Source organism: Dendropsophus ebraccatus, chromosome 3 (assembly GCF_027789765.1).
Source record: "Dendropsophus ebraccatus isolate aDenEbr1 chromosome 3, aDenEbr1.pat, whole genome shotgun sequence".
Classification (NCBI taxonomy): domain Eukaryota; kingdom Metazoa; phylum Chordata; class Amphibia; order Anura; family Hylidae; genus Dendropsophus; species Dendropsophus ebraccatus.
Window position 1 is genome coordinate 104,286,396 of NC_091456.1, and position 12,770 is coordinate 104,299,165.

Sequence of the window (12,770 nt, forward strand, 5' to 3'; positions counted from 1 at the left end):
AATTACAGGTACCACTGCTGGGCAAGGGGCTGCAGATATTGGAGCAATATTGAAGATATTGGAACCTTCTGAAGAAATTGGATATACCATCAAATAACCCTTGATGTGCACTAAAATGCTGAACCCTTCTAGAATCTGTGAGGTTGCTGTGTAGCACTGTTCAGAAATGTCTATTAATGTGCCCAGCTAATAATGTAATAGAAAAAAAATCTATCTTATTGTATTTCTCTCCCCCCCCCCCCCCCCCCTTTTGTAACTTACCTTAAGTAGTTCTTTCAGTTTATTTTTGTTTTTTCCCTTGTTTCAGAGAAATTCAGCTGCTGCGACGCTTAAGGCATCGGAACGTCATCCAGCTGGTGGATGTTTTATACAATGAAGAGAAACAAAAGATATATCCTTTTAAAATACCATTCAGCATTGCCAAGTGGTTTGTAAAACATTGGTGAAAGTTCTGCAGTGTCGGCTTCAAAAATCTGTCAGATAAATCTGTGTGAACACACCACCTAGGCACGTGTTGTTGTTGTTGTTTAGTTAGTCATTGTTAGCGGGAAAACTCTTTGTCGGCGCTTAGGGACAGCCCTGCTGTAATGCTCCTATGCGCTGCCAGGAAGGCATGAATAACAGAGTTTTCCTACCAGCTGTGACTACTTAACAGCAGAGGACCACCCACATACCTAGATGAATAATGCTGCGTTTACACGTAACGATTATCGTGCGAATTTGCGCGATAACGATCGAATTCGAACCGTACGTGTAAACGCAGCGAACGATGAAACGACGAACGAGAAATCATTCGTTTTGATCTTTCAACATGTCGTCAAATCGTCGTTCGCAAAAAATTCGCCGATCGTTCTGTGTAAACAGTCGTCGCTCGATAGTCTGGCCGCCCGCCGCCCGGCCCCCCGCTCATCCGCAGCCACCTGCGCCGGCTCGATCGCCACCCCCGCCGCCCTGATCACCACCCCCGCCGCCGCTCCAGTCTCTGAAGAGGAGCACTGATTGGCTGAAGAGGAGCCGTTTGAAATTCCCGGCTCCCCTCTGCTGCAAGGCAGCACTGATTGGCTGAAGAGGGCGGGGGCGATCGTTTCGCGATTGCGCGCCTGTAGCCCGGCCCGCCCGCAGCCAAACCCCCCCCCCCCTCCCTGATCACCGCCGCCACGGCCACGAGCATACGTTACCTCCGCGTAGCAGGTCTTCGATGCATTGATTGGCTGAAGAGGAGCCATTTGAAATTTCCGGCTCCCCTCTTCAGCCAATCAAAGCACGTCAGCACTGATTGGCTGAAGAGGGGAGCTGGGAATTTCAAACTGCTCCTCTTCAGCCAATCAGTGCTGAAGAGGAGCACTGATTGGCTGAAGAAGAGCCGTTTGAAATTCCCGACTCCCCTCTCCAGCCAATCAATGCACTGAAGCGGGGAGTCGGGGATTTCGAAGACCTGCTACGCGGAGCAGGTAACGCATGCTCGCGGCGGGGTGGCGATAAGAGCGGCGGCGGGGGTGGCGATCGAGCCGACACAGGGGGCTGCGGATGAGCGGGGGGCCGGGCGGCGGCCGGACTATTGCGCGACGACTGTTTACACGGAACGAGAAAACGGAACATTGGGGAGATTTATTATCTGTGCAGTTCCTTTGCACAGGTGGAAATTTTGAGTACTGCTGTGAATTTTTTGCACATGATAAATATACCTAAAAAGTAGCTAATAGAAAAACCATGCCCCCTTCCAGCATAAAAACTGGAAAAAGAAGCAGCCAGCAGGAACTGGTTAAAAATATCGCAAACCCATTAAAAAATATTGTGCAGACTTTTACGATATGAACAAAATCTCAGTTTTAGCCATGAAAAAAAGGCACAAACACAATGATAAATGTAGCACCTATTCTTCACTTTCTTGCTGCCTCAGAACTGGGGCTCTTCTTTCTTTCACCCCTCTGCTCCCCCGCATTGTTTCTAAAATCGCTAAATGCTCTTATGCAAATTACTTGCATAAGAACATTAGGGTTGTTGCTCGGGGCCGCGAGCATCGTTGCGTCCTGTCGCGCCCACTATGCATATTTATATATGCATAGTAGGCTGTATACACGACGGCTGCGCAGGGAAGCAGTCATGTCTGAGATGGGCTGCTTCCCCGCACATGCGTGAATCCCCTGGGCCGCCGCCGATCCTCCCTGGAGGACCCTCAGGATGTAAGTATAAGATAGACTTATACTTACGTCTTGAGAGACCTCCGGGAGGATCAGCGGCGGCCCGGGGGGATTCGCACATGCCTGGGGAGCAGCCCGTCTCCAAAGGGACTGCTTCCTTGCGCAGCCACCATGTATGTGAATATACATAGTGGGCGGCACGCAGCGATGCTCTCCAGCCCCAAGCAACGCCCTAATTGCTCTTATGGAAGTAATTTGCATAAGAGCATTTAGCGATTTTAGAAACCATGCGGGGGAGAGGGTGAAAATAATGGCCATATACTACTGAGGGACACAGCTACTGCTGCATATCAGCAGGTTCTCTGGGAAGAACCTGCTGATAGTTCTGCTGTAATCTCCACAAAATTTACAGTTTTGTGAATGCAGCCCAACATAAATAAAATCTTCAGGTTTTGAGTCACCTTTGAACACCCCCTAAGGCCATGTTCACATATGGTATAAGACCGGCCGTTCTGTTACCCGGCCGGTGTCGGAGAAGATCATCCCAGCCGGTACTTCATTTCTGATGAATTGGGATGTAAGCGCATCCGTGTGCGCCCACATCCCAATTCACCACTGCTGCACGCTCCATTGTGTGAACTGACAGGTCTGTGCAGCCACTATTTAATGACTAGTGGCCGCAGAAAACTGACATGTCAGTTTTTCGTGCAGCCGGATGGAATCCCAGCTGCAGTGTATACTATGTGTATATGCTCCGGCCTGGATTCCATTCATTCAAATACAATGTATGTTTTGTATAAATCACGGCCGTGCTTGCAAATTGCAACAACGGCTGTGATTTATGCAAAACATACGTTGTGTGAACATGGCCTAATAGTGATAATACAGTAGCTGTGAGGTTGGAGAAATAACATAGAAGATTGTCGGCAGAAAAAGACCACTGGGTCCATCTAGTCTGCCCTTTTAGTATTTTCTTTCTTATTATCTTAGGATAGATGTATGTTTATCCCAGGCGTGTTTTAATTCTGTTATTGTAGATTTACCAACCACCTCTGCTGGAAGTTTGTTCCAGGTATCTACTACTCTTTCAGTAAAATAATATTTTCTCACATTGCTTCTGATCTTTTCCCCAACTAACCTCTCACTGTGTCCTCTTGTTCTTGAGCTCAGTTTTTTACTAAAAACACTCCCCTCTTGAACCTCATTTAGTCCCTTAACATGCTTAAAGGTTTCAATCATGTCATTCCTTTCCCTTCTTCCCTCCAGACTGTACAGATTCAAGTCCTTAAGTCTTTCCTGATATGGTTTATGCCTTACACCCTCCACCATTTTTGTAGCCCGTCTTTGGACCCGTTCTATTTTATCAATGTCCTTTTTTAGATGAGGTCTCCAGAACTGGACACAGTATTCCAGATGTGGCCTCACCAGAGCTCTATACAGCGGGATCACAATCTCCCTCTTCCTACTGGTTATACCTCTAGCTATACACCCCAGCATATGATTAGCTTTCCCCACTGCCTGGTTGCACAGGTGACTCATTTTAAGCCTATCAAAAATCACTACCCCTAAATCCTTCTCATCTGAAGTCTTTTCCAACACAGTACTGCCGATGTGATACTCAGATAGAGGATTCCTCCTTCCCAAGTGCATTATTTTACATTTGGAAACGTTGAACTTTAATTTCCACTGTTTGGACCACTTATCTAGCAAAGCTAAATCATTTTCCATATTACTGACACCTCCAGGAATATCAACCCTTTTGCACACTTTTGTGTCGTCAGCAAACAGACAAACTTTACCTACCAAACCTTCTCCTATGTCACTTAAGAACATATTAAAAAGAATAGGACCCAGAACAGACCCTTGTGGCACACCACTTGTAACCAGTCTCTGCTTGGAATATACACCATTAACAACAACCCTCTGATATCTATCCTTCAGCCAACCACAAATCCACTAAACTATCCAGGGATTAAGTCCAATTTTCTCCAACTTCTCTATCAGCTCTTTATGGGGAACTGTATCAAAAGCTTTGCTGAAGTCCAGATAGGCGATATCCACAGCACCACCTTCATCCAGCACTTTTGTGGCATAATCAAAGAAATCAATGAGATTAGTCTGACATGATTGGCCCTCAGTAAAGCCATGCTGGTTTGGATCCATCAAATTGTTGATTCTTAGGTGATCCATTATCTTCTTTTTTAGAAGAGTTTCCATCATTTTCACTACTACAGATGTTAAGCTCACTGGCCTGTAGTTACTGGGCTCTTCTCTACTCCCCTTCTTGTGGATTGGTATAACATTGGCTGTTCTCCAATCATAGGAGACATCTCCTGTTAGCAGGGATTGGTTATACAGATCTGTCAGGGGGGCAGCAATCACAGATCCGAGTTCTTTAAGAACCCTGGGATGGACACCATCTGGACCCATCGCCTTATTCAGCTTTAAACGTGCAAATAATACTGAAACGCGCTGAAAATACTGGAGCTGAACCCATATAGCTGGAGGCAATGCTGTGTCCAACCATCCTGTGATTGTGAAGGCCTCTTTCTGAAGACACTGAGCAGAAGTAACTATTCAAATAGTCAGCAAGCGCCTTATCTACATCAATAAACGTATCCTCCCCATTACTTATTTTAGTAATACTGCAGCCATTCTTCTTCTTCTTTTTCCTGTCACTTATATATCTGAAGAAGGTTTTATTCCCCTCCTTAACAGATTTTGCCATTTGTTTTTCTTTTGAGGCTTTAGCAGCATTTATAATCTGCTTTGCCTCCTTCTGTATAATTTTATACGTCTCTCTGTCAGCTTCATTCCCAGTCTCCTTATACTTCCTATATGCTGCCTTTTTCCCTTTACAATGGCCTTAACCTCTCTAGTAAACCATAATGGATTCTTCTTCCTTTTACTTTTGCTAACTTCTCGTACATGTAGTCTAGTTGCCTTTAATATGGCATTTTTTAATTCTGCCCACTAAGTGCTCATTCCTGATTGTTTTATCCCACCCTCTTAATTCTTTATCTAAATACTCCCCCATTTTCTTAAAATGTGTCTTTCTAAAATCCAGTACTCTTGTTGGATTGGATGCAGTCAGTTTGTACGTCAAACCATAAACACTGGTGGTCACTCGAACCTAAATTTTCTTCCACTCTTAACTTCAGACACCCGATCCCCATTAGTAAATACTAAATCTAGAATGTTCTCTCCTCTGGTTGGTGACTTCACAAGCTGTTTTAGAGATGCCCCTGTAAGGGTCTCTATTATATTCTTGCTTTTACATGTAAGTACAGAAGGGATATTCCAATCCACATCTGGCATTTTAGTAATTTCATCCATCAGCATGTTATCATAGTCCTCACTTTGCCCCGGAGGCCTATAGGTAACACCTATTCTAATAACAGATCCCTCTTTGGACTGCATACAAACCCAGAGAGTCTCCAGCTCTTTATATGTATTTTGGATGACTGTCGATTTAAGACTATCCCTAACATAAATGGCTACCCCGCCTCCCCTTCTCTCTGCTCTGTCTTTCCTGTACAAAATATATCCCGGAATAGCTATTTCCCTATCATTAGACTCTTTGAACCAGGTCTCTGTTACAGCAACAAGGTCCAAATAATCTCTAGACATAATGGCCGTCAGCTCACAGATCTTGTTTCCTAAGCTGCGAGCATTCGTACACATTACCCGAAGATTACTGAGCTTCATAATACCTTTATTCCCAACTTCATCTATAGCACCAACAGCATCTTCCTTACCAAAAATAACCGCACCAACCATTGCATCTACAGAACCAACAACTGCACCAACCACTTTGTCTACAGCACTAACCACTGCGCTTTCGCAAATCCGAATACACTTATTTGTCTTTACTGGTCGGGGACAGAAATCCTCCTCCTCTATTATACTTCTGTCCCCTTCGTCTAGTTTAAATGGCTGTCCAAAAACAATCTGAATTCCTCACCAAGTACCTGTGTACCTATGTGTGATGGATGCAAACCATCACTCTTGAACATCTCCTTTTTGGACCACTTGCAAAAGCTATGACTAACACACCAGTAGGGATGGTCCGAACCCGCCGAGGTTCGGGTTTGGATGAACCCGAACGCTCAGCATCGGATTCCCGCTGTCTGCCCACTCCGTGCAGCGGGCGGATCCAGCGGGAGGACCGCCTGGAAAACTGGGATACAGCCTATGGCTATGGCTGTATCCCAGTTTTCCAGGCGGTCCTCCCGCTGGATCCGCTCGCTGCACGGAGCGGGCAGACAGCGGGAATCCTTACCGAGGGTTCGGGTTCGTACCAACCCGAACCGAACTCTGTTTGTACCATCCCTAAACACCAGTGTATAGAATAGCAGAGGGTGCATAGAGGATGCAAGGGCATCCATGCATGTGTTTGTTCTGGTTTGCACACCTCTGTTAAAATGCTTCTTGTAGATTATCCATGGTAAATGCCCTCCTGCATTGTAATTGTCAAATGGATCTCTTCAGCAAAGCTCTTAGGTCACTGCTAATGAGCAGACATTAAATAAAGGTATACATTTTAAGTATTTGCTCACTTGAATATCTAGTAGGGATGATCCGAACCGAGTTCGGTTCGGGTTCATACGAACCCGAACCCTCGGTAATGATTCCCGCTGTCTGCCCGCTCCGTGGAGCGGGCGGATCCAGCGGGAGGACCGCCTGGAAAACTGGGATACAGCCTATGGCTATGGCTGTATCCCAGTTTTCCAGGCGGTCCTCCCGCTGGATCCGCCCGCTGCACGGAGCGGGCAGACAGCTGGAATCTGCTGCCGAGCGTTCAGGGTTCATATGAACCTGAACCTCGGCAGGTTCGGACCATCCCTAATATCTAGTCATATGTACACTGCTCAAAAAAATAAAGGGAGCACTGAAATAACACATTCTAGATCTAAATGAATGAACTATTCTCATTGAATACTTTGTTCTGTGCAAAGTTGAATGTGCTGACAGCAAAATCACACAAAAATAATCAATGGAAATCAAATTTATTAACCAATGGAGGCCTGGATTTGGAGTCACACACAAAATTAAAGTGGGCAAACACAATACAGGCTGATCCAACTATAAGGTAATGTCCTTAAAACAAGTGAAAATGAGTCTCGGTATTGTGTGTGGACTCCATGTGCCTGTATGACCTCCCTACAACACCTGGGCATGCTCCTGATTGCGGATGGTCTCCTCCCAGACCTGGACTAAAACATCTGCCAATGTGCTCAATCGGATTCAGGTTTGGGAAACGGGCGGCCAGTCCATAGCTTTAATGTCTTCATCTTGCTGACACACTCCAGCCACATCAGGTCTAGCATTGTCCTGCATTAGGAGGAACCCAGGGACAACTGCAGCAGCATATGGTCTCACAAGGGGTCTGAGGATCTCATCTTGGTACCTAATGGCAGTCAGGCTACCTCTGGCGAGCACGTGGAGGGCTGTGTGACCCTCCAAACAAATGCCACCCCACACCATTACTGACCGACTGCCAAACTGGTCATGCTGAAGGATGTTGCAGGCAGCAGATCACTCACCACTGCATCTTAAGACTGGATGTCGGCCCTGATGCCATCCTCATGGAGTCCGTTTCCAACAGTTTGTGCAGACACATGCACATTTGTGGTCTGCTGGAGGTCATTTTGCAGGGCTCTTGTAGTGTTTCTCCTTGCACAAAGGCAGAGGTAGCGGTCCTGCTGCTGGGTTGTTGCCCTCCTATGACCTCCTATGTCCCCTGGTGTACTGGCCTGTCTCCTGGCAGCGCCTTCAAACACTATGCTGACAGATGCAGCTAACCTTCTTGCCACAGCTTGCATTGATGAGCCATCCTGGATGTGCTGCACTACCTGAGCCACTTGTGTGGGTTGTAGAGTCGGTCTCATGCTGCCACGAGTGTGAAAGCACCACCAACATTCAAAAGTGACTAAAACATCAGCCAGAAAGCATATTTTTTATTGCGTGTGTTTTGCTAATTGCATGTGAAATTGTCAATCAGTGTTGCTTTCACAGTTTTATTTACTTGGAGTTATATTGTGTTGTTTAGTGTCCCTTTATTTTTTTGAGCAGTGTAATTTATTTATTTTTTGCGTCATAACCTGGAATTATACTGACAGAAACAGCACTAATCTATATGAAATAAAGCATTCAACGCATATACCAAGACAATGCTATTTAATCTATCGCCATCATTTATAGAGCAGGAAGCAGATAGAGATATGTTTGTGGTAAAAGATTCAATAAAACTTGTAACATGTTGATTGAAATCCCTGCTCATTGTGTGTTAAAGGGGTTATTCAGTGTTTAAAGTTCTCATATATTGCTGCCCTGCTAGCTCCGCCAGTTCTAAAATGAGTGACAGCCTACTCGGCTTATTAGCCCTGCCACTGTCCCTTGGTGATTGGCTGAGTGGGCTGTCACTTCTGAGACGCATAAGCATAACAAGTTTATGGTAAAAAAAAAAGTATGATAAAAAGTGCGGTGGGTGGTCACTTAGTGGACTAGACCCTTTAGCATGGGGACAATAGAGATTTCAATCCATAAATTTCAAGTTATACAGAATCTTTTCCCATAAAGATGTATCTCAATCTACTCAGCTCCTTCCGCTCTATATCATGATGCTGATAGCTTAGGTAACATTTTCATGGTGATTGGTTCCTTTTAAGTAATTCATTAAAGTTTGGTGTTTTTGTCTATGATCTTTTGATTTCCATATTAAAGTCTTTGTGGTTTGTAAAAGCCTTGGATGATATTGGTGTAGAATTCCTTATGTGAAATGTACGTATATGGTGATGGAGTACTGCGTGTGCGGAATGCAGGAGATGCTGGACAGTGTACCGGAGAAACGATTCCCCATCTTTCAGGCTCATGGGTAGGTACTCAAGGATTTTTTTATTTTTATTTTTTTTTTTAAACAAATATTTAAACATAGGTGTGATTACTCTGGTGTAGTCTTTTTACTTCCTCTGAGATTTGACACATACTATTTTATCTCTCTCCATCTATAAGTTATTTTTGCCAGCTTGTGGATGGTCTGGAGTATCTCCATAGTCAGGGTATTGTGCATAAAGACATCAAACCTGGCAACTTGCTGCTTACAACAGACGGGACACTCAAAATCTCAGATCTGGGCGTTGCGGAGGTATGTTGTAAGAGTATAGGACGTAATTTCTGCTAAACACAGAAATAGGGAGTAATAACCTATTTTTCTCCACAGGCCTTACACCCATTTGCAGAGGGTGATACTTGCAGGACCAGCCAGGGGTCACCTGCCTTTCAGCCTCCAGAAATTGCAAATGGCCTCGACACCTTCTCAGGGTTTAAAGTGGACATCTGGTCAGCAGGCGTTACCTTGTGAGTTTGTTTATGGATTTATCCTCAAACACTGAATACTCCTGTATTAGATTTTTTTCTACAGGTGGGAAAGTGTAGTTTTTTTTATTTAATAAAATCAAGTTGGGGTCCTTTTAAATAAAGCCTGTTCACCTGTGCCACTATCTGGTACTGCCATTCTGAGGATAAATTCAATATTTTAGGTCCAGGAGTGAGCTAGGGTGTATATATTTATTTATTTAGTGCCTTAGTCATGGGTAGTTTAAAAATTAGTTCATTTTGAACTGATCATTCATAAAGTGACCTAAATTATTTAGTTTACTTTCCTGGCAAAGATTAGTTAAAAAAAAAAAAGTACAGCCAGGGGGCGACAGAGTCCAGCCCAGCAGCTCCAGCTCTATCACTGTCACACTGACATTTGCTTTTAGTTCCATTTGCTGGAAAATGAAAGTAATAAAACATAGCACATTCTAGAAAGTAAAAATTAAGAAAAAAACTATGAAACTGCACTATACACAGTTCGTGTGTGTGAGAGAGAGAGGATGGGACTGACCGTCTGTGTCTCTCTCACGCACACACTGTCTATATGTGTGAGAGAATATTCATCCAGCTCCCCTATAGTGTAGCCATCTTGTTAGCCCAGAGCTCCAGTCTTGGTGGCAGCACTCTCTCCTGTATCCTCACTCTGTGCTGTATTTGCTACTTGGAGCTTCACTACTACTCTTTTCCCACGCATATTCCCCATAATCAGTACCTCTAACCACCATAGGTGTCACAGTCATATATATGTGATTGAACTAGACTTCTCCTGATTCACTCTCCTGGCATATAGTTCAGTAGGTCACTGCTCAGCTTCCTCACACATTCAGTACCTGTTACTACCACATGTGTCACTGCTGAGCTCAATCATATACAGGACATGTGACTGATCTAGGCAAATGTAGTTTTAAAAGCGGAAAAAAAAACATTAAAGCAAGGCTGTGTTCACGCTGCGTTTTTGCAATCCGTTCAACACATCCGTTTTTAATTGGTTACTTTTAACGGACAAAAAAATGTAGCCAATGCTATTTTTGTGTCAGTTATAAAAAAAAAATGCGTCCGTTTCAATCCATTTTATTTTTTTTAATGGAAGTAAATTGAAAAGTGGATCTCAACGGATGACACACGATTGCATCTGTTTTTGCAGCCATTTCCCCCCCCATAAAACGTATACATTAAACGGATTGCAAAAACTCAGTGTGAACCTAGCCTAATTTGTATATTACATAGTACATAAAATGATGATTTTGCAAAGTTTAGTATGACACTATGTGCTTGTTATATAAGGAATTGCATTCACAAAAAAAAAAACCTAATAAAATGTGATCATTTTCCCACAATAATATTTCATCCCAGCAGCCAACACTGAGGGCTCTGAGTGTAATAGAGAAGATCTGTTCTAGGGACTTCTTATCAGTCTCCAAGAGCTGGAGATATAATAAACTGAATGAGCCGATCTGAGCTACTCCTTTCAATGAGCTAAATCACAGTGACCAAATCCCCAAATTAACTAGATTTCTAATCACTACTGTGCCTGTCTAATTTTTCATTAACCCCCAAACCCCCTTTAAACCAACTAGTGATAGTATAATGGTTTATTAAAATTTGTGTTTATCATTGAATGATGTCTTTTAATGCACAGGTATAATATCACTACTGGTCTGTACCCCTTTGAAGGGGATAATATTTACAAACTGTTTGAGAATATTGGAAAGGGAGACTACTCGATTCCAGAAGAATGTGGCCCACTGCTATCAGACCTGCTGAGGGGTAAGTACAGATATGTTTCTGTAAAGATAAGGAAATTAACTAAAGAATGTCTTGAGCATTCTTTATAGAGTCATGTGATCCATCTGCTTTGTGACAGTTTTCTTTTCTGATATTCATCCATTTATTTATTGTTATCATTCAGAAATGAGACTTGCCATCATTCACCCTTATTCCTGTCCCCATTGGGGCTTGCAATCTAAATTCCAAATTAATCAACATGTTTTTGGATTGTGGGGGAGGGGAACTGGAGAAAACAACACAAGTGTGTCTTAATAACATAAATCACTTGTACGGGTCCATTTTCTGCAGTTTAGGTAATGAAGGGGAGCCTCATTGTGTCATACATAGTATTGCATGCGACAGCAGAGGACTGAACACACTGTACAATGGAGCTCCAAAGGGGCCTTTTGCTTATTCCCAGCAGGAAGGGGAAGGTGAGATTGAAAGGCTGTTCTATTTCAGACAACACTTATCTAAGATCACTTCTAAGAATTAACCAAAAAATAACTTAATAATAATAATTGCTAATAATAATTGCTATGGACGAATAATTGGGAAATATATTTTCTGTTGAACCCTCTTTTGGTTTTGGCACAAAAATGGCAGTGGCAGTTTTCCCAAAAAACTTCTCTGTGTTTCCAGCCTTAATAAAGCAGTCCAGGGAAAAAAATATAAGCTGCTATTAAATAAAGCAAAGGCACCTGTGTATGCCTTGGGTGTACCTGGTGTGGCATGCATGAATTGTCTGCTGTCTTTATTCTGATTTTCCTGATATGATTTTCTATGGTTGCCTACACTTTCCTTGATGCTTTTGGGTTTGGAGAGCGTCTCATTGTTAGCAGCAGTATACCTTTCTCACACATCGTTACACACGAGGGAGAACAGTGTCGGGCTCCACACAGGACACACTAAACAATCTGCACATAGTGTGATTAGTTGTATATAGGGATGTCACGATACCAGAATTGAGTTCGATACCAATACCAACTTTTTTATTTCAATACTCAATACCATTTCGATACTTAGCATATATCCCCCCTATACTAATTCAATATAATGGCCCCAGGTCAGTACTATTACAATGCAATGGTACAGTATATTTTCACTTTAATTTACAACTTACACTGTACCAATGTTACAAAAGTTAATTTTTTTTTTTTTTATTCATGTACTTAAATTTGCTGTATTCTGATTCTTATCACTTTTTATATCTTTCGGCCTGTAGGGCTGTCTGAGAGTCCTTTTTTTTATACTGTGCTAGATTGGAAAGGTGATAATTTAAATGTGCAATTACGCATGCGATGATGCCAATATTTTCCCCTTTTTTTGTTTTTATTATAGTAGTTGGAGTTAGTAGTAGTATGGCTGACACACAGTACAGTATGTTGGGGGTAGTAGTTGTATGGCTGACACACAGTATAGTATGTTGGGGGGAGTAGTTGTATGGCTGACACACACTATAGTATGTTGGGGGGAGTAGTA

The 12,770-nt window shown here is 43.1% G+C and overlaps 1 protein-coding gene across 1 annotated transcript in view; it reads left to right on the top strand.

The window, feature by feature from the left end:
* The first annotated feature begins 310 nt into the window (after positions 1-310).
* The window catches only part of STK11 (serine/threonine kinase 11), a 64,513-nt gene continuing 52,053 nt past the window's right edge, over positions 311-12,770 (top strand). Inside the window, exons 1-5 of the mRNA XM_069962409.1 lie at positions 311-391; positions 8,929-9,018; positions 9,156-9,288; positions 9,364-9,500; positions 11,161-11,288. Of these exons, the coding sequence (XP_069818510.1) occupies positions 390-391; positions 8,929-9,018; positions 9,156-9,288; positions 9,364-9,500; positions 11,161-11,288 (490 nt within the window). The 5' untranslated portion in view covers positions 311-389. The remainder of the gene's footprint in view (positions 392-8,928; positions 9,019-9,155; positions 9,289-9,363; positions 9,501-11,160; positions 11,289-12,770) is intronic.